Source organism: Esox lucius, chromosome 16 (genome assembly GCF_011004845.1).
Source record: "Esox lucius isolate fEsoLuc1 chromosome 16, fEsoLuc1.pri, whole genome shotgun sequence".
NCBI lineage: Eukaryota > Metazoa > Chordata > Actinopteri > Esociformes > Esocidae > Esox > Esox lucius.
The window spans coordinates 32341300-32369054 of NC_047584.1; the positions used below are offsets into that span (position 1 = coordinate 32341300).

Here is a 27755-nt window from a genome sequence, read left to right on the forward strand (position 1 = left end):
CACCGGTACTGTGAACTGGACGACCTTTGACCTTCATCCCTCTAAATGTTGCGTGGGTCCTTCACTGGTGCCGTGGTGGGACTGAACCTGTCTGGCGAGGACATTTTGTAACCATCACAATACACGAGATACACACCTCTATAAACCAGGACCAAAGAAGAGGACGTTCAACAACAAAAGGGTTTACTTAAAGCATAATTCTCATGTTTACATGCATAACTGCTCCATATATAAACACCTCAGCTCTCAGCCTTGCGCTACAAATAAGAAATATTCCACCTTAACACTGATCAAAGTTCAATTGCTCCTGATAAAAATAATATTGCACTTTAAACATCCTCGCACTCCAGCCAGCTAAATAATATTCCCACTCTATATATATATATAGTCTGGCTTTATGCATACAGTTAATTTCTCAGATGCAGTAATCAAACAGACACACCAGTAAGAAAGTCATTTTAAAAAAGATGGGTGCTACAAATGTAACTAATGCTCAGACAAGGAAATATTCTACAGAACACTTGTACAAATCCCAGGATCTTCAAGTGCTTTTTTTTAGAGCCAAAGAAAATAGTGTTTTTTTTTCTTTTTCCAAATGAAACCGCATCTGGGTGACTACTGCTCATCCTCGATCATCTGGATGACTACTGCTCATCCTCGATCATCTGGATGACTACTGCTCATCCTCGTTCTCCTGTCCGGAACCTTCTGAGGGGTCACCCTCCAAGCGATCTGAAAAAGAAAAACGAAATCAAGAATCAAGTAAGGGTTATCTGTAGGGGTTACTACATTATGGAAACTTGCAATAAATTCCCTCATGCTTTCATGAAATCCTTGTCACAAGTCCCTGCAATCAGGTGAGAATGAAAATGGAAAATTCAGTCCTCTGACAAAGGATTTTTGGAAAACCATGGGTATACTGAAAGTTACCAGAATGTTGCAACCCAAGCCGTTTTAATTAAAGCACTGGTCCAGGCAGTTCCCTCATTATTCAGTGAGATGTTTCTTCATGTAACCCTGGTTCCATTTTCTAGGGAACCCATCTTGTGGGTTCTGCACTGGAAGCACAATGACTGATGGCTCGTAACTGAGGGACAAGCAGTAAAATCGGGGTGTGTGGAGAGGCTTACCGGGCCAGGCTTAAGGGTCCAAAAGTACATAAATACTTCCCCATGCAATCCCTATTGGTCAACTGCTTTTCAAATCGCCATGTGAACCAAGAGCCCAAAGGAAAAGTTAATTCCACAAACCAAATGGCAGAAAGTGACACAAGTGAGAGACCAGACCTGTTCTGATGTGATTGAGGGAAGCCAGCATTCGCAGCATGAAAGACGCTGGGACCGTTATGGTGTTTCTGGTCTCTTCTAACATCAACTCATTACGCTTGATCACCTAGATGAAGGAGAGACAGAGGGAGACAGAAAGACACAGGAGTGAGAGACAAGAGAGACAGAGACAGACAGAGGGGAGAGAGACAGACAGAGGAGAGAGAGACAGACTTGATTGATGAATTAAGTCATTAATTGGTTCGTTTCTATTCCCACCTGGTTGTATAGGTCTGAACTGGGAACCAATTTAAAGGAAAAACCAAAAACCTGCAGACACATGGCCCTCCATGGAACTGGTTTGACCCCCCTGGAATAAGTCATTCTGGTAGTTATTCCACAACTGGTGAGAGAGGGCGAAGGGAAAAGCGAAAGGGGTAATCGGGGGAGTTGAATGGGGGGAGGGCAGAGCAGGGCAGTAGGGGGTCTGGTGGGGTGAGGAGTCTTTAGTCTGCTGGTTTGAAAGATCATCTTTTTCACCTTGCTGGTTACTTTGATGAAGTGTTTGTCCAAACATTTTATACAGTTTTCTGTCGCCAGTCTTCAATATTCCCATAATATGTAATGCTGCTAAAAGTTGTTATGGACAAGAGCATATGTGGAGCTAAATGTCTGACCAGTGACTAAGATTCTCTAGAGCAGACAGGCAGTCTCTGGAGAACCCCCCCCCCCTCGCCACCAGATCCATGCTACAGCAGTCAGCGCCCTGGAGCACCCCCTGGACAGGCCCCCAGGACAGGCCCCCAGGACAGGCCCCCTGGACAGGCCCCCAGGACAGGCCCAACCCCAGCTGAACCGCTGTCTGCCAACACCGTTCCATTTACCAAACATACCTCTTTAGCTAGGACCCTGTTAAAGGACGGCGAGGCCTCCAGAGGGGACCAGATCTTGATGTCGTAGTCGATCCCTGACGAGGCCAGTACTAGAACCAACAGGAGACACAGCATGTTACTACGCATTTAACTGGGGAACCACCCCTGTGAGAGGGGTGTGTTTATAAAGTGTTGTTATAAGGGGTGTGACTCACTTGGGTCGTAGGGGTGTTGTTATAAGGGGTGTGACTCACTGGGGTCGCAGGGGTGTGGTTATGAGGGGTGTGACTCACTTGGGGCGTAGGGGTGTTATAATAAGGGGTGTGACTCACTGGGGTCATATGGGTGTGGTTATAAGGGGTGTGACTCACTGGGGTCGCAGGGGTGTGGTAATGAGGGGTGTGACTCACTTGGGTCATAGGGGTGTAGTTATGGGGGGTGTGACTCACTGGGATCGTAGGGGTGTGGTTATGAGGGGTGTGACTCACTGGGGTCGCAGGGGTGTGGTTATGAGGGGTGTGACTCACTTGGGTCGTAGGGGTGTTATAATAAGGGGTGTGACTCACTGGGGTCGTAGGGGTGTGGTTATGAGGGGTGTGACTCGCTGGGGTCGTAGGGGTGTAGTTATGGGGGGTGTGACTCACTGGGATCGTAGGGGTGTGGTTATGAGGGGTGTGACTCACGTGGGTCATAGGGGTGTGGTTATAAGGGGTGTGACTCACTTGGGTCGTAGGGGTGTGGTTATAAGGGGTGTGACTAACGGGGTCATAGGGGTGTTATAAGGGGTCTGACTCACTGGGGTCGTAGGAGTGTGGTTATGAGGGGTGTGACTCACTTGGGTCGTAGGGGTGTGGTTGAAGGCAGTTGACCACATGATTGTCAGCCTCCAACAGCATCAGGTGCTCCCCCGTGTGTCTGTCCCAGATGAAGATGTGGCCGCAGTCTGAACCACTCATCACAAAGTTGTTCCCCCAGAAACACGACTCCTTAATCTGAAGACAGCAGAAAATTCAGTGCTTTTAAAGGCGGCTGAAACCTTAAACATGAATTATATTTCATTCTAATTTAAGAGGAGGAGCAACCATTTTCACAGTTTTCCAGTGTGGCTGGGGTCTATATTTGTCACAGCTAGTTATCTCTAATTATCTCAGAATTTAGTTTCCTATCCCAACACTCTTGAATACTCAGCTGCACTGTCACTCGAATGTTCACGACCCATTTCTTCATTGTGTCCCTATATGTCGTCTACCACTGTATTAGCTAGTTTATTTAAATCAGTGAATTAAGTTGGTTTATTTCCAAATACAGAGTTATTAAAAGCTTTCCCTCAAAGCCAGTTCCATTCCATTTTCCATTGCTTTCCCCTAATCAGATTTGAATACCAAGGCATTTACAGATTCAACTACATAATTTTTATGTGAGACAGATCTGAATATTTACTCTGAAAGTAATGAGAAAGTAACTGCAATATTTGAAATAGAATTTGGACCCAGATCTGAGCAGGGATCAGCTGTAAAAAAAAATAAAAAGGGTCCAGAAATAAGCATTAGTGTAAGCTAGTCCTAGAACGACTATTAGTGTACCATATTCTTGGAATGACTTAGTGTACCATAGTCCTAGAACGACTATTAGTGTACCATAGTCCTAGAACGACTATTAGTGTACCATAGTCCTAGAATGACTATTAGTGTACCATAGTCCTAGAATGACTATTAGTGTACCATAGTCCTAGAATGACTATTAGTGTACCATAGTCCTGGAATGACTATTAGTGTACCATAGTCCTGGAATTACTATTAGTGTACCATAGTCCTGGAACGACTATTAGTGTACCATAGTCCTGGAACGACTATTAGTGTACCGTAGTCCTGGAACGACTATTAGTGTACCATAGTCCTAGAATGACTATTAGTGTACCATAGTCCTAGAATGACTATTAGTGTACCATAGTCCTAGAATGACTATTACTGTACCATAGTCCTAGAATGACTATTACTGTACCATAGTCCTAGAATGACTATTACTGTACCATAGTCCTAGAATGACTATTAGTGTACCATAGTCCTAGAATGACTATTAGTGTACCATAGTCCTGGAGTTACGATGGCCCTTGTAGACCATCTTGACGGAGGGTCTCCTGATGTTCTGGGTCTCGCTCTCCTCCATCTCTCTCCGCTCCTTCCTCCGTCTAAACAGCTCCTGGATTCGGGCCGCAGCCGACCGTCTGTGAGACACACAAGTGAGGAAGAACTAACGCTAATTATATTTTCCACCTTATTCATGCCGCGAGAAAACCTACCAATTCACCCCTCGACGGCGAGGAGACCAAGGGAAAACAAAATCAGGCTCTAAATACTCTACAGGTTACTGACTGTCCCCCATCCTAAAGACCCTCAGCGACCCTACGACCCCTTCACCATGTAGCCTGGGTACCTGTATTAGCCCACTCCTCCGACAAGACGAGGAGCGTCGGGGACCAGGACGATGGACAAACGCATCCACTTTCCCTCTCACAGTATTCATCTTCCCCTTCCCAGTGTCTAGCCTAGCCTGTCATGTACGGAGAAGTCTCCTGCGGGGGTTAGTAGGACTGTTGCACCAGTGGCTGTGGTGCCACCTGTTAGGTCAATGTGGAACCAGAGGTGATGCAGCCGGTAGCTGTACTCGTGTTTGGTGCTGATACACACACATGCAGGTGCACACCATTCCTCGGCGCGACACACACGGCAGTGCCAGCAGGTTAGATGGTTTAGTTGCAGTGGACACACAGATGTTACCTGATCATCCTATCTCCTACCGCTGATCCTCTGAAAGGAGAGCTACGTGTATAGGAGGCTCATCGACCGCAATAAACCACACAGAGCAACACGGGAAGGTGCGTCCCCACGACGAGGAGGAAACACAGAGGACATTACATACTACACAACAGAATCAACATATACCACATAATACTGTGTGTGTCACCATGTACATGTCTGGTGCAGTGTTTGAAATCCCTGCAAGGTTGAACCTTTGTGTTGTACATCATTTCCACCAGGCAAACCAAACATGAAGATTTCTTTCGGGTTTTTATTTTCTGTTTACGACAATACTTCATGTTGGGATTGTGGAAAAGGGGTGGATTGTGTATTTTGAATGTGGCTTCAGCTGAAACATAACAGACTTTTGCTCACTCGATACAGTTTGGTCTGTCGGGTCAATTGTGTACTCATTCAAGAACACAGTATTTATTTGTAACCTCCAAGCCGACTGTTAGGTGTGTGTGTGTGTGTGTGAGAGAGAACTGCAGCGTCGTACCTCTGTCCTTGTCCTCCTCGGTACCGCGCAGACGGGATCAGAATCGGGTCATCATCACTGTCGTCGGAGTCCTGGTTGCTACGGGAGGGCTGTCCCTGCCCACCTGGCCCGGTCGGAACTCCCTGCCCACCGGGCCCGGTCGCTCCCCTGTGTCCTCCCTCCCCGACGGGTTCCTCTCTCCGGCAGCCCCCAGAGGTGTCCTCGGCGCCCTGGCCCCGCTCCAGGGTCGAGGCACTCACACTCCCCCCCGAAGCAGGGGCCTGCGCTGGGGCCGGGGTGAGCGTGGAGCCCGGAGCGCTGGAGGACGCAGAGGCACCCTCAGCCCCACACACTGGCTCGGCCGGGGGAGCGGCATCTCTGCTCCGGCCCGGAACAGCTGCTCCTGGAGGGGTCATGATGGAGGAGAGGTGTGGGTCAGCAACAGGTCTAATCAAGGGAGGTAGGACACAATCCCAGCTGGGACCAAGCTGTTTACCTGGGACCCCACTGAATAAAACCCCCAGTCATCACCTTGTTCTGCGGCAGAGCTCTCTGCCGACGGCCCCTCTCTGGTCTGGACGGCTCCTGGTGCCTCCGACGGTCTGGCCCCCCCACATCCCCTGGAACTGGACGACCTGCTGCTCCTACAGATGGGGAGGTGGGAGGGAGGAGGTTAGGTCAGAACATTTTAACATGCATGTTTGTTTCATGAGTAAGAAACTGGTTCTCTCTTAAGAATATCAATTATGTCCAAATCTGGGTTTGTGAAATCCGCTGCTAATGTTTGAAAAGAGTAAAGTTGTCCTTCTGGCTTTCCAAGCAGTGGAGTCAAGAGAGTCGCTCGCTCACCACTCGTTGGTGGAATCAAGAGTCACATGCTCACCACTCGCAGGTGGAATCAAAAGAGTCGCTCGCTCACCACTCGTCGGTGGAATCAAGAGAGTCGCACGCTCACCACTCATCTGAGAAGTCCAGTTTGATGGTGCTGGTGGTGGTTCCCTCAGTGCTGTAGTGTAGACTCAGGACGGGTTCTGCCGTGGAGGCCCGGCTACCAACAGGTCCAGTACTGCTGCTGGGTGCCCCAGACCCTGATGAGGTTCCAGCTACACTGACAGACCCAGAACGGGTTTTTAACTTTACCAAACTCACTGCAGTTTCTGGCCCTCCTGAGAAGGGGAAAAGAACGAAAGAGAACAGGGAGAAAGAGAACAAATGTAATCAGGACCAATTTTTATCTTAATTTTCATGTCATTCATGCTCAAACTATTTGCACTGTACACAGCAAATACTATAACTTTTTAAATGTCTTGATCCTTTTCATACTTGCATGTTTTCTGCTCATTTAATTCAAATTTAATTGAGAAAGGAGAAAGGGACAGAGAGGAGAGAGAGACAGAATGAGTAAAGAACAAATGAGAGTAATTTATAAGATAAGACATTAGCTGTAGATGTGAGTAATTTTGGTTACCACTGTAAAAAAAACTAAGTAAGGGTTATTGTCAATAGAAAAATAATTAAACTAAATCACATTGTTAGAGAAATTCTAACATGAGGATGTACATTCTCAACCCAGTTCACCATCATTCTGCTTCCAGGTCAGGTACATTTAAGATTTGAAGGCGCAACAATAGCTACTGACCGATTTTCAACTATTAAATAGACTGACATGAACAACAATTCATCAAATAACATTTGAGTGTTTGCACTATATGACTTAGCAGTAGTTTCTTCAAAACTAACTTCCTGTAGGTGACATTTCTAGAGACAGAGCAGAGTTTAGTACATCACGCGACATAATGCGAAGGTGACATGCAGGTTCTTCAGTGGGGTCAATAACAAGGCAGAAAGTGCCACACTCTCAGTTCCTAATGACTGTCACACAAGAAGGTTAAAGAGAACGTTGAGAAGACAGCGAGTGGGTCGTTCTCCATCCTGACAGACCACAGCAGTTGCACGTACGATGTATGAAGTAAATTCAAGTGAGGTGCATTTGATTTAACCTGCTAATCAACGGCACTGTTAATTCCAATGGGACCCCGTCCACCCAGAATGCCGGCGGGGGATAACTCAAGTGCACCTCAGGAGCTTGCCAGCGTTTGACCGACGTCTAAACCAACACACAGGCGAGAGAGAGACCACACAGATACAGGGGTGAAGTGCAAGGCTCTCAGATGACCACTCCCCACCTAGCAGGTCACGAAGAATCGAAGCTGGGCACGTCCCTGTGACACTGGGGTATATTCTTCATGCAGTGAGACAAGCCAACACAGTGACATTCGGGGTGGGGGGTTAAGCATGAGATGATCTGCAGCACCACTGTGACTGAGTGATCAGCCAGAAGCAGAGCATGATTGTGTCATGAACCCCCAGACCCCACAATAAATAAATGACCATACAGTCCCTCAAGCCACAGGCTTAACAAGACAGCCTTGGAGAGGACGGCTAAGACCAGTCTCCACCCACCCTGGGGACTGAAGACGGCTAAGACCAGTCTCCACCCACCCTGGGGACTGAAGACGGCTAAGACCAGTCTCCACCCACCCTGGGGACTGAAGACGGCTAAGACCAGTCTCCACCCACCCTGGGGACTGAAGACGGCTAAGACCAGTCTCCACCCACCCTGGGGACTGAAGACGGCTAAGACCAGTCTCCACCCACCCTGGGGACTGAAGACGGCTAAGACCAGTCTCCACCCACCCTGGGGACTGAAGACGGCTAAGACCAGTCTCCACCCACCCTGGGGACTGAAGACGGCTAAGACCAGTCTCCACCCACCCTGGGGATGGAGGGGTAAAGGGGCACACTGGAAGGGACATGCGAAAACATCTCGTTGATGCCACACAAACGACAGAAAGAAAACAGATAAAAGGAAAGAGAGAGAGAAAGAAGGGAGAGGAGAAAGACAGAGAGGGCAGAGGGACGAGGAGACGCACGCACCCTGCTGCTCATCTAGAGTCATGGATCCCAGCTGTTTGTTAACCAGAGACGAGGGAGAATCTGGAACACAAATAAGACTCACTAAACAATGGCCAAAGGTCACACCACGGGTCATACAGTCAAGCTCAGGTCAAGCACAAGTCAAAGGTCAAAGCTCAAGTGAAAGTTCAAAAGCAGCCTTAAGTGGAACACGGCCAAGCAGGAAGAAGGGCTAGCAAACACATTTACATGTGTTTACAATGGGTGGTTCGCTGTAGTTCAACATTGCATATCAAGTTAGATGTCACTCAGCCAGAGAGGGCACCCAGGGAGCAATCAGGGTGAACCAGCCTCGTCAAGGACAGAACAACCGATGCTCTGGGATTCGATTTAGCGACCTTTCTGTTCGTGGTCCAATGCTGTAACTGCAGGCCTACCTGCAGTCCCAGGGACCTCACTGCAGTCCCAGGGACCTCACTGCAAGTCCTAACCTGCAAGTCTCAAGTCAAGTCCCAAGTAATAATGGGCAAGTCCCAAGTACTGTAAGTCCCAAGTTCTACAGCTCAGATCAAGTCAAGTAACAAGTACCAGATTTTTAGTTTCAAGCCTTCAACTCAAAGGTTAAGAAAAATTGTTATACGATGGAGATTAATCAAATATTTTTTTTAATTCTTGAATTAGCTTAAAGGAACCTAATGTTATTAAGTATGTATTCCTTATGTATTTATAGGTTGGCAATTGTCTTTATGTTTTATATTCAAAAATATATGTTTTAATCATAACGTGAAGGTTAAGTAAGGATGTTAAACAAAAAGAAAATCCTCTCTACTTTGACAAAAGATACCAGGGCCAGGGGACCCATTGCATGCAAATAATATCAAGAATATTACCAGAAATAATGAGCCCAAGAAATGAGATGGGATTGTGGATCAACTTGGTAAATGAGAATTTAGGAATGTAGAGTAATGTATAACCCTCCACAAATAAGACTGTTGTTGCTGAACTCATCACCAGGAAATTCCTTAAATACACTGAACAAAATTATAAACGCAACATTCATCTATGACCATCACCTCATGTTGCAGCATGATAATGCACATCCCCATGTTGCAATGATCTGTACACAATTCCTGGAAGCTGAAAACATCCCAGTTCTTGTATGGCCAGCATACTCACCGGACATGTCACCCATTGAGCATGTTTGGGATGCTCTGGATCTGCGTATACGACAGAGTGTTCCAGGTCCTGCCAATATCCAGTAACTTCACACAGCCATTGAAGAGGAGTGGACCAACATTCCACAGGCCACAATCAACAACCTCATCAACTCTATGCGAAGGAGATGTGTTGCACTGCGTGAGGCAAATGGTGGTCACACCAGATACTGACTGGTTTTCGGACCCCCCCGGACCCTCCCAATACAGTGAAACTGCACATTTTAGAGTGGCCTTTTATTGTGGCCAGCCTAAGGCACACCTGTGCAATAATCATGCTGTCTAATCAGCATCTTGATATGCCACACCTGTGAGTTGGATGGATTATCTCAGCAAAGGAGAAGTGCTCACTAACACAGATTAAGACAGATTTGTGAACAATATTTGAGAGAAATAGGCCTTTTGTGTACATAGAGAAAGTCTTAGATCTTTGAGTTCAGCTCATGATAAATGGGGGCAAAACAAGTGTTGCGTTTATAATTTTGTTTAGTGTAGAATCGAGCTTCCCATCTCCCCATTTAGCTAACGTTATTTAAACAGTATTTCAGTGACATTACCTCACGTTAGCTAGCCAGATAGGCACAGCTCCGCGGCAACGTCATTTTATTTGTCTTTGTGGGATTTCAGGAGTCTCACAAAGTTAGACGTTGTGGCTATCACATCAATAATTTTTGTTTTGCATACTGCTGTCATTTTCCTCCCCATCAACTTTCAGATCCAATCCAAATGCCCTGAATGCTAGTTCTCTATTACATCCGAATTGAATACCTAACGTTGACAGCTGAACACTAGTCTTTGAGTGACATTGAAAAAATTCCTAATAGTTGAGTATTGTTGTCCCCAGACCCCACCCAATGCAATGGATGCGTGTTGAGAACAGGGAACTCTAGTTTGTGTGTTGGTGATCAACCTCGCCACCATCATGCCACCAAAATTCAATTTAGCTAATTGTTTGCGATATGTTTGTCGGTCAAATTTAGCCCTGGTGTGGTTTGAGCAGAGAACATCACAAAGTATTCCCTGGGGAAAAGCTCAGGAGAGCAGTGTTGATCAACAGGCAAGGACTTCACTGAAGTCCTGAAACACAACTGCAATGGTTAGACTACACAAATCATACCGCTCACAACTGTAGGCAGGGCCGGCCTTAGGCATAAGCAACATAGGTGGTCGCTCAGGACCCCCAACCTCTAGGGGGGCCCATTCCGCTAGTGAGCCCCAAACCAATAGGGAATAGGGGGCCCCCCCAAATAAAATTTTGCTTAGGGCCCCCAAAAGGCCAGGGTCTGCCCTGGTCGTAGGCCATCGTTTTCACTGTCACATGTTCACCACGACACAGTGCTACAGATGCTTGGAGGAGGGGGGGTGCAAAAGCAGTGCTCAGCAGCCAGAGGGGGACAAACACCACACAGGAGAGCTAGAGGCTGGACTACCCCAGCAGCTAGAGGCAGGACTACCCAAGCAGCTAGAGGCAGGACTAGAGGCAGGACAACCCCAGCAGTAGCTAGAGGCAGGACTACCCCAGCAGCTAGATGGGTGAGGATGGTGGTGGGGTTGTGTATGTATTGCCTGTGTTAGAGGGGCGAGGATTAGGGCAATGTATTTGGGCATATGTGGGTCGGGAGAGGAGGGGGAGGTGTGGGGTTAGGGAGGAGGATGAAGGTGGTGGTGTTGGAACGGGGGGGGGGGGTGGGTGGGGGGATTGGGCAGGTAACCTGTTGGGGGGGCAGTCTCGGTGGCCGCGGCAACGTCAGCAGCCCCCCGTGATTGGCTCCCACTGGCGGCGGTGGTGGTGGAAGGGGATTGGCTCTGTCCTGGTGGGTCGGCCAATAGGAGCAGCCGCTGCAGACGCCTACACACTAGACTTACCGGCAGGCGGTGGGGACCGTATTCTGACAGACGGGCCACAGGGACAGTGATGAGGGGTGAAGACAAGAGGAAGAGGAGGAGAGGAAGGAGACGGAGCGGTGAACGGAGGCAATTCAAATAAATGAAAGGATGCACGGCTGACGAGGAAGAGGCTGCTGCCAGAGTGGCTCCCACACACCTGCCTGGAGACCGAGGCCTTCTGTTCCTCTTATTACACCTGCACCTAAATAGTCCTGACCCAGAATGAGGACCGGCACCTAAATAGTCATGACCCAGAATGAGGACCGGCACCTAAATAGTCCTGACCCAGAATGTGGACCGGCACCTAAATAGTCCTGACCCAGAATGTGGACCGGCACCTAAATAGTCCTGACCCAGAATGAGGACCGGCACCTAAATAGTCCTGACCCAGAATGAGGACCGGCACCTAAATAGTCCTGACCCAGAATGTGGACCGGCACCTAAACAATCTTGACCCAGAATGAATCAAGCACTTTACACACACAAACACACGTTTACTTAACAAATCTTTCCTTAAAAAAAGATATACTTTCATTAACCGTAACCCTTAATTTAACCTGAACCCTCAACTAAACCCAACCCTTACCTTAACCTTGAGAACTCAACATTTAGTTAGTCAAAATCTTCAGATTTAACCACATTTTGGGGAATTGTTTTGTCTGCATAATATAGTTAGGTTAGAAACACACTCACAAGCCGTTTTTGGCTTGCTGTTGAAAGTCCACTGGCCCACCTCCAATCAAATACCATGGTGTTTGCCTCTCGGTAATACTGAACTAGACAGCTAAAAGTGCAGCATCGGTGTAGGCGTGTGTCCTCTCCACACGGGTCTTACCGGACGGTGCTGTCTCCGTGGCGGGCGTAGGGGTTGAGGCTGCGGTCGCGGCTATGTCCCCCTGACTCTGTTCCGGGGGGGAGGAGAGCCCCATCGGGCCGCCCGTGGACGAGGAGGTTGATGGATGAGGTGCGGGAACCGTTGCCACCGATCCTGAAGAGGAGGGGGAGGTAGCCGTGGGGAGGGGTACTGGTACAGGGGGGGCTGCGGGGGCCTCTGTTTCCATGGAGCCCCCAGGGGCCTGGGCTTCTTGTGGAGGTTGTGTTCTAGGGAGGTGTGGGATGGTGGGGGCCCCCTCAATGCGGGGAAGAGTTCCTGGCAGAGACAGATGGAAAACAGGGGTCATTTTGTCACATATCCTCTGAGGGAACGTCATGTTGCTTTCCATCCTCGGATAAAGTCATAGAGCACTGAACTCAGTCATACAGTGTTACATTACTGGCCACAAAAAACATCCAAGATGAACTACTAAGATGTGACCCAGAACCTGTGTTCTGTAAAAGCACTTTGTGACAAATGCTGTTGTAAAAAGGGCTTTATAAATACATGTGGTTGATTGTCCTTTGACCCGTCTCACCTCTGGCTCGTGGCTGGGGGCGGGGGGTTCCCCGGCTGCTCTGGGCTTCGCTGGCCTCCTCAAACCAGCGGGACAACATGTCTGACATCCGCTGCATCAGTGAGACGTTGGGGCTCTGCTCGCCTGGGGGGGGCGCCGCGGGGGTGAATGGTCAGAGAACAGGTAATGGTTACTACGGTGGTCATAATAGAAATGTCCCCGGTGCTTTTGCCCCAGTGCCTGTTAACGTGTCGTGTTCTTATGAGAAAACATTTTGGCAAAAGAAACAAAAAGACAATTCAGTCCCCACAAGGTGTTTTAAGCCAGTACCCACTTCATAGAGAGAGAACATTTTCCAGGCTTGTTTTGGGGGTTAAATTTATGGTCAAACTCACAAGTGAGGTTATGTATTGTCATAAAGGTTAGGTCGAGGTTGTTGGTTGAGGACAAGGTTAACCTAGAGATAAAACAGGAGGAATCCAGGGCGGAGAGAGAGTGTCTCCCTGCGTACTCTTACCGTCCCTCTCCCGCTCACTCTCGGGGCGCGCGCGGGGTCCGGTGTCAGACCAGTCACCTCTCAGACGAAGTCGCTTCACTGGAGGTTGGCGCAGCTGAGGACACACAGACTCAAAATAACCCCACGGCCTGAGGAAAACACGCCGTCACGGTCCCACTTAGTCTCTGCCCCCACCCTGCCCCGCTCAACACCCACCCACCCCCCTCTACGTGTGACAGGTATGGCATTAACTTTCGTCTAACCGCCACCAACCACAACCTGCCTAGAGCCTGGCTCCACCGAGGACAGACAGGGGACAGATGTAGGGAGAGAGCAGAAATCATGGAGAGAAAAAAAAGACAGATAGAGACTCCTTGGCAGGCCCCCCAGTCTATTTTGGGGGGGTGGGAACACAGCCGGCTGTATTTGGAAAGGCATGTGGAAGCAGAGCGCGGTGAATCCAGACCCAACTAAACACCCTGTGCAACAGCTGACTGGCACTGTGATCTAGCCCATTGTGAATGTTTGTTTTTTGTCTGTGTGAGTGTGTGAGTGTGTGAGTGAGTTTGTGTGTCTCTTAAATGCAGAGAAACAGAATTAATTTCGGTGTGAGACCAATACCCTACAGGCTGGTGCCAGTGCAACCTAGCCAGGGGTGGGGAGGCATCGTCAGCAGGCATTTCCTAGACTCATTGCACTGTAACGACCCACTTCAAGTGCTGTTGTTGTGTGAAAACAAGCAGAATGCCTTCAGACTTTCAACCCTCCTAAACCTGTTGGTAGGTTTCATATAGAAGTGGTGTCCCCATTCCAGTCAATTATTTATATACTATATTCACTGCATTTTAATTCATTTAATCCTATCCAATGAGCAAAAAATAAAATAAAGAGACTGGGCTCCCAGCAGGAGATGCCCGGGGGGGTTGGGGGGGGCTTCAAAGCTGCCCAACACAAAGCCTCCATTAAGATGTGAGATTTGGCTCCCAGGGAAGACCTTTGGAAAATGGACAACATATCATGAGGAATCTCACCCTGACTCATCTAGTTGGCCCCAGAGTATAATTGGCTAATGCTACCAACATGGAGACAGAAAGTGTATGGAAAAACAAGCATGCATGTCTATATGTGGGCACGCACGCACACATACATACCATTTCCTGGCTGACTGTGCAGTGCTCTTCTGCTTGTGATACCGAGTGACCCATTTTTAAGCTCTCATCTCTTCCCCCCTTCACTCATCTCCTTGTCTCCCCTCTCCAGCCACCTCCTCCCTCCTTCCCTCACCCTTCACCTCCATCCCTCTCACCTCCTCCCCTCCCCTCACCTCCATCCCTCTCACCTCCTCCCTCCTCCCCTCACCCTTCACCTCCATCCCTCTCACCTCCTCCCCTCACCCTTCACCTCCATCCCTCTCACCTCCTCCCCTCACCCTTCACCTCCATCCCTCTCACCTCCTCCCTCCTCCCCTCATCCTTCACCTCCATCCCTCTCACCTCCTCCCTCCTCCTTCACCTCCATCCCTCTAACCTCCTCCCTCCTCCCCTCACCCTTCACCTCCATCCCTCTCACCTCCTCCCTCCTCCCCTCGCCCTTTACCTCTTCCCTCCTCTCCTCAGACGGCCCCTTCAGTTCTCTGGCCTGGTCATTGTTGGGGTCAAACAGGTAGATGTAGTCAGAGGAGTAGCTGACCAGGACTTCCTGTCCATCCCCGCTGTAGCAGAGAGACGTCACGCGACACGACTTGTTGGACAGGTGGGCCGGAACGAAGCGCACACACATGCCGGTTGTTCCGCGGCCCATGTAGTTACCTGGGGGGGGGGGGGGTAAACAGAGTTAAGTCAAGCACAATCAAAGACACAGTCCACCATTTATGGCCATGTGTTACAAGTGCCGCCACCCACCCCCCTGCTTGGTCTCTGACATTAGGTTGACAGGATGACTGACAGACCCAAAGACACATTAAAACAGCCATAGAGGAATACAGTGAGAGAGAGTGAATGTCCTCCTGTTCACTGATCCTCCAGAGCGATGGGGTCCATGTCAACAGAACTGGCGGTGGATACCTGTAGCTCTGGTTCCCAGCATGCGTCTGTCGTAGATGCGCACGGAGCTGTCGGAGCAGCCCACCGCCAGGTAGTATGGCACCAGGGAACAGATGGAGATGGACGTTGCCGCCCGCCGACAGTTTATCAGGATATCCTGGCGAGCGAGAAAGTCAACGACAACATCGGCACCGGCGGACCACAATACGGCAAACTGGCAAAGGAACGGAACCGGTGACACAACGTAATATTCCTCCTTACGTCTTTGCAGTCCTCCTTGGTGCAGCTGGTCTTGGTGCGGAGGTCAAACCAGCGCACGGTCCCGTCCTCGCCGCACGACAGGAACGTGTAAGGGTCGTTGGGTACCGTCGTAATCTAACCGCGAAACGGGGAGAGAGAAAAACGTGAAAAACCCATTCTCCAGTTACACCAAAAATAAAACCAGCCATTCAATCAAGGTTCCGCCATCCGGCGGCACCAAGAGGACAAGCCCGGTCTGTCGGTACCTCGTAGGCCGTGCCGTAGTGGCAGGCGAACTGGCACTGCCGGTTGATGTCCGGGCTCCTCTCCGTGTGCGTGTAGTAGATGATGCCGTCCCCGGAGCACGAGATGATCTGCTGGTCGCCAGTCTGAGGCATGAACTTGGCGCTGAAGATGTTGGCGCGGTGGCCGGAGCGAATGGTGGCCTTGACCTGCAGGCGAGAGGAGTGTCTTCAGTGGAGGGTTGACGGCGACCCGCGGCGGCGTCTTTCTACGGCCCAGGGTGGCCCCGTCTCCTGGTTTTATCTCCATCTACACTGAGGACCTGCGACTAGACGGAACTCTGCGGTTCTAAACAGGAACGTTGTCGGTTGATCCACGGAAACTGTAAATCCCGGCTGGGAGTTTCACTTGAGGACAAACGGGATCTCTTTGGGAACATGGTTGTGCACTAGTTTGTTGAAATGGTTGTGTTTTATTCATTATATGTTGTTTAACATTTACCACAAGAACAGGGCCCATCTGCAACCGACAACGTGCTCTCATTGGGCTTTTACCCAATTACATAAAAAGGTACAAATAAAAGAATACGGATCAATGACAAAAACAAATATAAACATTGTGATCAGTTGAATCGTGGTTGATGAAGACAAGTATCAAATGTAAGTGAGGGGTTCATTAGTCAGGTAGAAGAGGGCTGACATGGGGATCATTAATGCACCGCCCCGAAACAATCTAACGAGGAGACAAATCCTATGATCCTAAACTGAACCTGGACCCTAATCTTAACCCTGGCCATGTCAGTCATGTTTCTTAGACATGGGTTGAAGAACTGTTCAATATATTTCTAAATGATCCACATCTTCAAAGCCACCGCAGGAATAAAGTAGAGCAGACCCCCAACTGGCTCTCACATTGCTGAAAATTACTTGGTTGACAGAAAACAAAGGCTTCATGTGTAATTTTGAGGATTTTATGTTTTTTCACCTAGTTATTTTGAAATGAATGCACTAATTGTAAGCCTTTCTGGACAGGCGTGTTCGCTCAGTGTCCAAAACGCAAATATCTTACCTTTCTGTTGTAGGGATTTGTGATGACCAGATTAGTATCGTCCGATCCTGACAAGATATACTCCCCCGTGTCATTCCAAGATATGGTATTAACCTGAACGGGACCAAGAAAACACTGCATGAGAACCACACACACAAAGGACAATATCTACAACCCCGAACCAAGAAATATCCTCCGTCACTGAATCAAACGGAAAGCAGGGGGCCGTTCACCAAATGAAAGACATGGGACTAGGGGGCCGATAAACATTCTACATCCGCGACATTCTCCCTCTCTAGGCATGACATCTTTAGGGACCGTAGATCAATGTGTCGTGAAGTCTTACAGTGAACATACTGTATGTAGTGAACATGCCGACTCTCCCCTCGAGTCTGAAGCAACGCCGGTCATCACAGCCCCTCACCAAAGTGGAGCCCCCCCATCGCATGCCCCTCCCCACACACAAGCCGTCTGCCTGGGTGATCTAATGCCCAGCCGACCTTCTGTCATGTTTCACTTTCCCTGCCGTTTTGGAGCAGCTTTAAAATGTGGAGAACAGCATTACATTTTCACAGAACTGCATTTCATTTTGGACAGAATGAGCTAGCTTAGTGCGCGTGGAGAGTTCCGTGCTGAATTAAAGCACGCTCACGGTCACCGCGGCCTGGCCGACGTTCTAGATTAGAACAACGCGCCCGGACAGACAGAGATGGACACAGGTCAATCTAAATGTAGAGGCTGATGTCAAACAAAACCTTAGGCAAGTCCCTCTGTCTGGGAAACGACTCCCGGAGGAGTGTTCAACCAATCAACCGCCGGCTGATGCACATCACAGCGGATGAGTGGTCAGTCTGACCACGATAATGTGGCCGTTATCTGTCACTGATGGAAGAATGCCCGACGTCTTTCCCAGGGGGTCAGGTAAGAAGACAGAGAGGGTTTCCCCGGTGTCACTGCTTGGCTGAAATGTCTGCGGTTCTCAGGATAAACACATTCATGAGTGAACTGGCAGGTATTTGCAAAGGTCGATTATGTGGTAAATCAGTATGTTTCAGTGTCAATGTGGGCTAGTGCTCTTTCAGCGAAAACGCTCTCTGTTTTTCGACACTTCAGTGGGAAACAAAGCATAGGATAAATGCAATGTTGGCATGGAAAGCGCTGGTTGTGTGAGATGCTTTTTTAAAAATGTTTTTGAGTGTGGCTGACCAACCTTCTACTCATCATCATGATCAGTTGTGCTTTATTTCATGACATGCTCATAAACATGCAAGGAGAGACAGACATACATCATACACCACAGACAGACAATCAGACAGTTGGGGACACAGACAGACATACATCATACACCACAGACAGACCATCAGGCAGTCGGGGACACAGACAGACATACATCATACACCACAGACAGACCATCAGACAGTTGGGGACACAGACAGACATACATCATACACCACAGACAGACCATCAGGCAGTCGGGGACACAGACAGACATACATCATACACCACAGACAGACCATCAGGCAGTCGGGGACACAGACAGACATGTTTAAACTACTCACACAGCCATCGTGAACAGTGAGCGTCGCCTCAAGTTTCAGCCGCTGGACAAATTCTCTTCTCCCTGTACAAGAAACGGAAGACATCCTCAGCAAGGGCACAAATCTATATCCATCAACTGTTTGCACTGTTTTACTTTCATTTTTCAATGGTTGGGTGGTTGCTCAGCTCGGGCTGTGGGGGGGGGGGGGGCAGCATCATGTGGAAGTCTTCCACAGCAGAGGCTCTCACTGACCATCATGAGGTCACCATAACAGAGCTACACAGGCGGCCTTGAGCTGTTATGTATTTAATGAGTAAAAGTTGCTAATCCTTATACTGTATCAGGCAAATCGAGGTATTAAATGATACTACAATGCCTTAAAATAACCGTAAAATGTAGGCCACATTTATGCCACACCTGCCCAGTCAGGTGAATTGACAAATTGGCTACAACGTAATCTAATTCTTTGTGCATTCGTCAATGACCTCAGTTCCTTCATCCACCATCTCAGACCGATTCCACGGTGTATTGACAGTATGAGACAAAGGTCAAAGGGCAATAAAGAAGAATTGTCAAAGAAAGTCAAACACTAGGTGCTGCCTCAGTGGCTGAATGGAAGTCCTGAACTCAGATATAAAGAGACAAATTGGACTGCCCCATTGCAGAAGACAGGCAGGGCTAAATTATGATTATTATGTACATAAATGAACAAGTCAATGCTCCGTAATGTTTAGTGACTCTAAGGCCCAGTCTCTAAGGCCCCTATGGCTGGGTTCTAGTGTAACAAACATTTACCTGACTAAATCAGCAATCCAGGCTGGCCTGTGCGCGCGCGCACACACGCACACACACACACACACACGCGCACACACACACACGTGCGCGCACACACACACACACACACACGCGCGCGCCATAATGTTGTTTTCAGAGCCAATCCATTCTGCTGGAAGAAGACAAGACTAAATCAATAAGCTGGAGGTTGACAGAGATATCTCCCGAGGTCAGCGACATCCTCAAAGACACACCCGAAAGCTGCCCCTTCCACACTAAGACCTTCAGGAAGAAACTGCTTTGGCAATACAAGATCATTCCACTACTGGACAAGTAGAATACAGACCCTCCCCTACGACTACACAATGACAGGCACAGACAGTGGTCAAAACTGCGTACATCTCCTTAAATGGCCTTATGAACAACATACAATATTTTAGTTTGGATATCTGAACAAAAAGAAACCAGGCCACAATGCCTCATACACCTGTTTAACTTGTTGACAGGCCTCCACATCAGGAGAAGGAAACACGGGAACACCACAGGTTTAGCACGGCGCGCAGGCTCAGTCGCGCAGGCTCAGTCGCGCAGGCTCAGTCGCGCAGGCTCAGTCGCGCAGGCTCAGTCGCGCAGGCTCAGTCGCGCAGGCTCAGTCGCGCAGGCTCAGTCGCGCAGGCTCAGTCGCGCAGGCTCAGTCGCGCAGGCTCAGTCGCGCAGGCTCAGTCGCGCAGGCTCAGTCGCGGCAGCTTTGAATGACCTCTGAATAATGACCTCTGAATAATGACCTCTGAATAATGACCTCTGAATAATGACCTCTGAATAATGACCTCTGAATAGTCCCTGCTACCCCTGGATGTATCACGCGGGCCTTGGCCTGGATTTAGATTCCACAGACACAACACTAGCGTCCCTGGTGACCCGGCTTCCACACAAGGCTTAATGCAGCCCCCGGCTGGCGTGATTAAGCCCAGGTCCAACACGCCAACGCCGGCCCGGATGACACGGCTAGCCCAGTGGAAACAGTGCCAGGCTTGTCGAATCCATAAGCCACTCGCTAACCCTCACTCAAACACTGACAGGATGGCCATGTATAGCGTGTTGTATGGCACAGTGGTGTCCTGCTGGCAACGGGCAGACAGCCAGGTGAAGGTCACCCCTGTGTCAGCCGGACCCCAGACAGACAGGGACCCTGCGCCCGGGGGTGCACCTGAGGGCGGAGTGTAGTCCAGAGGGGGAATGGAGAAACTAGACCAATAGGAAAACAGACTGCGTTTTCACATTCCATTTCTGAGGTAAAACCACTGCTGGGAATGTAGATGTGTGCCAACTTTTGCAAGCAATCTGTGCTGGAGGCAGTCTGGGCTTCTGATCCCAGATATCAGACATCCTAAAGGGCTTGGTTAGAGTGACCGGGTGAACTCTGTTAAGAGCGAAGACGAGGCAAATATCCCATAGGATACCATGACATAGCTGTGCTGTTATACACTGTGTACAGTGGTTGATACAGTCTATTTCCAAGGAAGACGTTCATTTTAATAGTTCATTTTTGGCAACAGAAGAGGTGAAACCTGCAGAAGATCACATCTTTTCCTCCTGAGAACAGATAACTTCACATACTACAGCCTTTCATAACTAAGTTGTATGACCTCAATAACATATGAATACCAACATAACCAAAGGAGATTTTTGACCATTGTATTTCCAAATAAAATAAATATTATGAATAAAGTAACTAGATGTGGGCATTAGTAATTGAAGGGAGTCATCCCTCCCTGCCATTCCTTGATCCTTCACCAAGCCTATAAATCAACGTGAGACCCATTTGTCATGTCAGATCTGGTAAACATCATCCGACATGACAAATGTGTCTGACGTACATTTATAGCAGCAATCAAATACCAAGAACCAAACCCACATAATCCTAATAAGTGAATAACACAACTCAGTATGATTCTATTTAACTTTTCACCAGCGAATAAGCACATTTCAAGTTTTATTCACCAATCATTTCTCCCTCAACCCATATTTCTACCCTCCCAGTTCCCTAACGGAATCATTTACGAGAATGGCCAAGGTGTTTCTCTCAACGCCGTCGTGTTCGCCGACACAAACGCCGACACTCCAACGGTGGAGCTCTCTGACATCGACCCATCCGGCGACAAGCTTGGCTCCACCCTCCGCTGGACGCACTGACTCACCATTGGTTTACTGCAACACCTGGCTACAAGGCCACGCCTCTAAAGCAGGGCAGCAACTCAGATCAATCCACCACACATTCATGCCACCTTAATAAAACATATATTCACCAGAGATGCTATTTGGTTAATGGATCGTCTTATGATTTCATTATCAACCTTTATCATCCATGTTTTTAAACACAGTAGGCAGTTTATTGGGTACATAATCCTATTCCCGAAAATGGATCGCTCCCACAGTTAGGCACACAACCGTGGTTTGCCATATAAAGCAGGCTGAGAGGCATTAAGGCATTTCGGAACTGTTCGATTAATGGTCAGATTAACGGGTGACCTAACCGACTGCGAGAACGGCATAATCGGCGGCGTTCCCGCGCCTCCACTCGAGACGGACTCGTCTGTGGATCTGTTGGGGCGGTATGTGAATAGGTGCGGGCCTGGGGTGTCGGAGATGATGGTGTCGATAGGAGCCATGTCTTTCAATGCATTTCGAGGCTACTGATGGCGGTGCCACTGGATGGCAGTTCCCCAAGCATTCTTGGGCACCGTGGCTGTGGCGGTTCGCATGAAGCTAGTCAGTATCGAAAACCTGGTCAGGCAGAGCATGAAGACGTCCCAGAAAATAACTGACAGGATTTATGTGCATGCTTTGAGTTAGCTTCCTGATATTCCTCTGCCTTCTGAATTATACCGTTTTAAAAGACTTGCAGTCACATAAAGATTGGTTGGCCCCGGATCGTCTCCATCAAGAGAAGGACGGCTGTAATTATGTGCTGACCTACAGCTTTCAATGTTACCTTTAATTTTAAAATAAAGCAATTTCCAGTTTTTTCAAGCCATGTACCATTGTATTCAATAAATAAATTAAAATATTTATTAAATAAAACTGAAATGTATTTAAATATTGGGTGAATATAATCTTAAATACATAAATGTATTAAATATAGCCTATTCAATCAAATCAAATAAAAATGGTATATATTACAAAACTTTTATAATAGAAAACATTTTGGCACATATGCAGATGCCTCTAGAATTATTGGCACTGAAGATAAATGTAAACAAGAATGCTGGGGACATTTTATTGTCCCAATCACGCACGCACACACACACAGACATTGACTTATACTGCAAAACTGAAGCAAATTCTCTTTGGTCGACTTGGAGGGAAATCGTAGAATTGTAGTGAAATTGTCCAAGCTTCTTGCAGGATTTGTCATAATGCCTCTTTTGACTTTTTGTTATTGCTTTGACTGCTTTTCGCTACTGCTTTTTGTTACTGCTTTCGGACCTTGAGCTGAGGGCTCTGAGGTGGCCAATATACTGCAACACAGTGTGTTGCATTGGCAGACTTTAAATGGGATAAGTTTTAAAACTATTTCTGCAGAATGTTTTGGGTCATTGTTGTGATTGTCATTTAATCTATTCTGTCCAGAACCCCTACAGTGCTGGCTGAAATGTACCTCCAGGACATCACAGAGGCCCCACCGTTTTCACAGAAAACTGCAGACAGACATCAACTCTTCTTCTGAAACACTAGCATCTTTGTGAACAGAGAAAAAAAATGGTCTGATCGCACCATAAGACTTACTGTGACTGGTTGCAGCTCCATGGTCTTTCACATACTGTAATCACTTCTGCATGCTGGCTTTCTGCAATGTTGTTTTTTTAGTTGCGACATGGCCTAAAAGACAATTTCCTATGAATCACCGAACAGTCGAAGTGCATACGTTGATGCCAGATGACTCTGCCAGACACTGAGCAAGAACTTACTTGTATTTTCTTCCTGTCCATCAAAGAAGTGACCAATAAGCACTGATCATAAGGTGCAGACAGCTTTTGGGGTCTTGCACTGCATTTTCTGTCTTCAATGTGCCCAGTTTCTTCAAATGTCTTCAATGACATTTCTTTTAGTCATCACATAAGTTTAGATCATTAACAAAACAATAAATTCTTGTTACCTTTTATTATATCCACGTTTATTTACATGTTACATAGTGTTATTGGCAAACAAAAAGCTCAAAACATCTTCAGGTCAGGTTGCCTTAGGCCTTTTACACAATGCTGTTTGTGTGTTCAACACCAAAATGGTAACAACACATCATTAACCCAAAATCCATGCAAGCCATGAGCCACACAGCACAACGAACGGGAGTAAAATATCTTGAGCCCAGGAAAAACACAAAATTTCTACTGAGAAAATAGCAGGCACCTAATGCATATTTTCAACACAGCATCAAAGATTTTGGTGCAGATGCACAAGCCCATTGCCTACACTACCAGAGAAACAACAGCATAGTCCTGCCCCACCTAATTTGGATAGATGGTAGTCAGTAAAGTGGAAAAACAACCCTGGGAAGAGTGGAGAGTGGGAGGGACAGCTGACAGTTGAGATTTTCAGGAAATTAAGAAATGACAGGTAGGAAAATTGATTAAATAACTATAATGAGGTGTTACCCTATAGAATTACCTGATCCCTTGGTAAATATGAGCAAAAAAGGCTAGGAAAAATGGACTATTTTAGAATCTCTCTTTTTTTTTTTTGCAAGTCATATGTCCTATTGGTTTATTGTTATAATTTTGTCTCTGTTGCAGCTTTGTTGATAAAGTCAAATACCAAATTTATGAAAGCAAAACAGCCCCACAACATCACATTTATCCCTGTAAGGTGGGGATTATGATCCCTTCTGCATGACCATCCCTCTTTTCACACCAAACTCCTCTGTAGTGTATTTGGTCAAAAAGCCTTTTTTTGGCTTATCTGACCACTGAACCCGGTTCCATGAAGTTTAGCAAACTCCTGCCACTGACATTTGCCTTGACGAGAGTAGAGACTTTGTAATACCAACATTTTCAAACAGATGTGGGCACTGAGGTGGCATCTAATTTTTGTTTTGGATTTATAGTTCCTGACATTCACTGAACATTAGAAATTCTCCAACCGTGATTGTTCTACAATTCTTTACCTCTCAAACAATCATCCTCACTAAATCAATAGAGGTGAAAAAAAATACACTTGGTTCCTCTTCCATGCAGCTTTATCACCACTTCATTTAATTTGAAATGCATAATTATTGTACTAATAATTATAGCCAGAGTCTAATTTTTATTTTATTTTTTAAATTTGTGTTCTCGGGCCTCCCAGTGTTGATAAATGACAGAGGAAGTTTGGCACATGTTACCACATATCTAAACACCAGTGAAACAGGAAGTGGATTACCATTTATGACTAAAGGAATGTTAAAATACACATCAATGAGAAGATACTCCTAAAACACAATTTCTAGGGGGTAACAAAAATCATGAGATGTGTAGATCTTGATTAAGAATGATTTTCCCTTGAAGAATTTTATCAAACTAATAATATGATTTCTCTTATATTTTCAGTGTTCAGATCAAACCGATAATCTTTAAATTCAGACACAGGCCAGAGTGGCTTTTACATCAAGTGCATTTCACACCTAAGCTGCCTCATTTCTGTGATAGACCAAGTTCAGGGTTAGAGTTACATTTACCTTGTACATTCAATTTGCCTCTTTGCACATTTTGTACAGCCATCATACTTCTATTTTTAAATTACAGTTGTAACATATGCATGTCAACTTCGGGGACTTCATTCCTGCCATCTCTGCATCCTGGTTGCACATGCTACATTACACCTATTTGCCTCGTTTGCACATCTACAATGCCATTTAGAATTTGCCATTTCTACCCGCACAACTATTTATCCCACTTGTAACATCCACTCTACTTAATACTTGTAAATGTTCTGCCCTCCTCTATTCGCATTAATTGCACATGTAGTATTGCCATTTGTACTGCATTTGCCTTCGTTGCACATCTATACATTCCACTTTCCACATACTTAAAATGTCTGCCCTCCTCTATTTGCACTTCTTGTTAGATGCAAACTGCATTTCGTTGTACTGTTCAATGACGACAAAGTTGCATTTAATCTAAATCTAATAATCTAATATTTTAAGTGGGTGGCAGGTGGCATAGCGATGACAGCATCTGACCAGTAACTGAAAGGTTCCTACATCAAATCCCTGAGTCAGCAAGGTGAAAAAAAAAAAGACTAGTAACTTAATTGCTACTGTATGTCACTGAATGTGTGCTGTTAAATTACTAAATTATAACAAACAAATTCAACAAAATTTGCCCTAAATAGTCAAGACAAACAAAGCCAGATGCAAGGGCCCCCACTCAGATTTGTAAGATTTGGGTGTGGGCTTTTTTCCTGTGTTCGTGTTGTCTGCCAATTAACCCCCCCACACACACAAAAGAACATAACTAATATTGTGTAGGCAGGAGGAAGCGAGCACGATGTTAGTGCTACAGCTCTGTCAGGTCCAGCAGGGTGTCAAGGATTACGATCAATTACTCTCAACTCTTGTCCCGATCCCACACACACCCACAGTACAGAGAGAACCAAATGTGTAGGAGGGCAAGTGTTACTATGCAATAGTTCTTACTATTTTGAATTTCAAAACGTTTATGCTGTTGCACATGCCCAACTGAAATAAATGCAGTACAAGGCATGTGTGTAAGGCCCATCTCTTTTGCTATATGTTCTATTTGGAAATTCCTCTAGAAAAGACAAATGGGGTTTGAATGTACTCAGGGCGCCACTGGCTTCTGTGGTATGGCTGTATGTGGCCATAACGCTTTCATTAAAGATGTGGCATACGTAAATTGATTTTAAACGTGAGCATATATTCTTAAAAATTGGACAATCCGATGGTCGATATTGAAAACATGTCTATGAGGTGAGGGATGGAGAAAGACCACATTGGAAATATCACCAAGTGCAAGTTAAAGAGACATGTTTACATTGCTTTCAGGCAAGGTTTAAGAGGTCCGGCCATTTCTTCAATCATAAAATTACTGCCTATTATATAATTAGATATGCTCATTTTCTTGGTAATTGGGAACATTTGTATCATGATTCCGATTAGGCCAAATACTTTCACAGTTGTCTATATGCTTCCAAACGCAGTCTTCCAAAGACAAGTCATTAATCTAAATTTAAAGGACAAAGAGTAGACAGCAGGTGCATTAATAAATATTACCTGACAACAACTTCTGTTGTTCAGATAAAGACATGTAAATGCGTAAATAACATTAAACATTACTTATTTTAGTAGGGACCACTTTCACCAAAGCAGTAACTGGCACAAATATAATCAACGGTGTATGCCTATATCTAGCTACCTAAAAAGGCATAGCTATTTGTGCCAAACCGAGGGGTATTGTTACAAAATAGCAGCTGGCCAAACGGAAAATCAAGCAATCATCGCAACGAAACGGGGTATCAACACCACTGTTGTCTAAACATGGAAACAAGTTTGATACAAGGTTTGGCATTGATTTCGGCTAGCATTTAAAATGTTTTCAAGCTTCCCGAAAACATAGCTAGTTTGCTAGCTAGCTAGCTGATCGACGTTCACTAGCTTTAGCGGTTTGCGCTGTTGCAAATTATTTTGGACACAGCAGGTACGAGATCTTACCTAAGTAGTTGATCCTGACTGCATTCGGTTCATTGTATCCAATGGAGCGCTTGTTAACATCCCAAACCAGGTTACCAGAACAGGACATAATACTCGAACCTCCTTTTATTTAAAAATAGCATTGAAATATAGTTGTAAACCCTGCCTTCTGATTATCGCCTTATGTTGTTTTGCCTGTTCTCTGCAGGGTCGTCGGGGCCGTTGCGACGTAACAGCTAGTAAAAAGCCAACGTTAGCATGCAGCTAAGCTAACTGTATCTGTGGTAGGTAGTGATATTTATTGCCTCCTCTTCACTTCCCAGCTTCGGTCACTATACTCCTATTTCTGATGTTGTTTGTTATTAGGCTGACTACTTCTCTGTCTTGTGTCAAACCCAGCCTATGGAACCAATGAACTCCCTGGTTGAAACAACGCGATAAAGTGGATTCGTAATGTGTGGGCCGTTCTATGCTTTCGACTTCTATGCCCATGCTATTAAGCAAGACCATCAACATTGCGGCGTTGTGACGCAGGCTGCATGGGTTGCGTTCAGTATTTCTGTACGTTCTGGAACGATCAAAAGATATGGCAAAGACGCTAACTCAAGAAACGCATCGGGGAAAGATAATATGTAAGAAAGTTCGTGAATCTCATCATTAGCCTGCATTCAGGCTATTATGTGCATGTGTATTTAAGCCTCAAAATTAGAGTATGAAGCTTGTATGAATGTCAAAACCAACCATATGCTAATGGTCACCAGACAGTTCCAGTCAACCACCACTGCATAAAAATTATTTTAAGTCATTCAGAAGACACGGATCCCCAGTGAGTTACACCACTGAGTATATGACTTATCTTTTGTACGGG

The 27755-nt window shown here is 46.7% G+C and overlaps 1 protein-coding gene across 5 annotated transcripts; it reads right to left on the reverse strand.

Moving 5' to 3' along the window:
* Positions 1-162: 162 nt before the first annotated feature.
* On the reverse strand, positions 163-27383 carry dcaf6 (ddb1 and cul4 associated factor 6). 5 transcript variants are annotated; one of them, XM_029113408.2, is made up of 21 exons: positions 26909-27383; positions 18449-18510; positions 16911-17003; positions 15866-16051; positions 15621-15734; positions 15381-15516; positions 14914-15125; positions 13339-13432; positions 12843-12965; positions 12266-12580; positions 11256-11432; positions 8351-8410; positions 6369-6579; positions 5945-6057; positions 5435-5816; positions 4915-4944; positions 4223-4361; positions 2973-3129; positions 2159-2247; positions 1287-1392; positions 163-732 (listed from the first exon to the last, which is right to left on the reverse strand). In XM_029113408.2, the coding sequence occupies exons 1-21, from the start codon at positions 26994-26996 to the stop codon at positions 674-676; spliced, it is 2946 nt and encodes a 981-aa protein (XP_028969241.1). In that variant the 5' UTR covers positions 26997-27383; the 3' UTR covers positions 163-673. The 5 variants fall into 5 exon arrangements, with proteins under 5 accessions (XP_028969241.1, XP_028969243.1, XP_028969242.1 ...); XM_029113410.2 differs by lacking the exon at positions 8351-8410 and having other exon boundaries at positions 26909-27382; XM_029113409.2 differs by lacking the exon at positions 4915-4944 and having other exon boundaries at positions 26909-27382.
* Between the last annotated feature and the right edge of the window lie 372 nt (positions 27384-27755).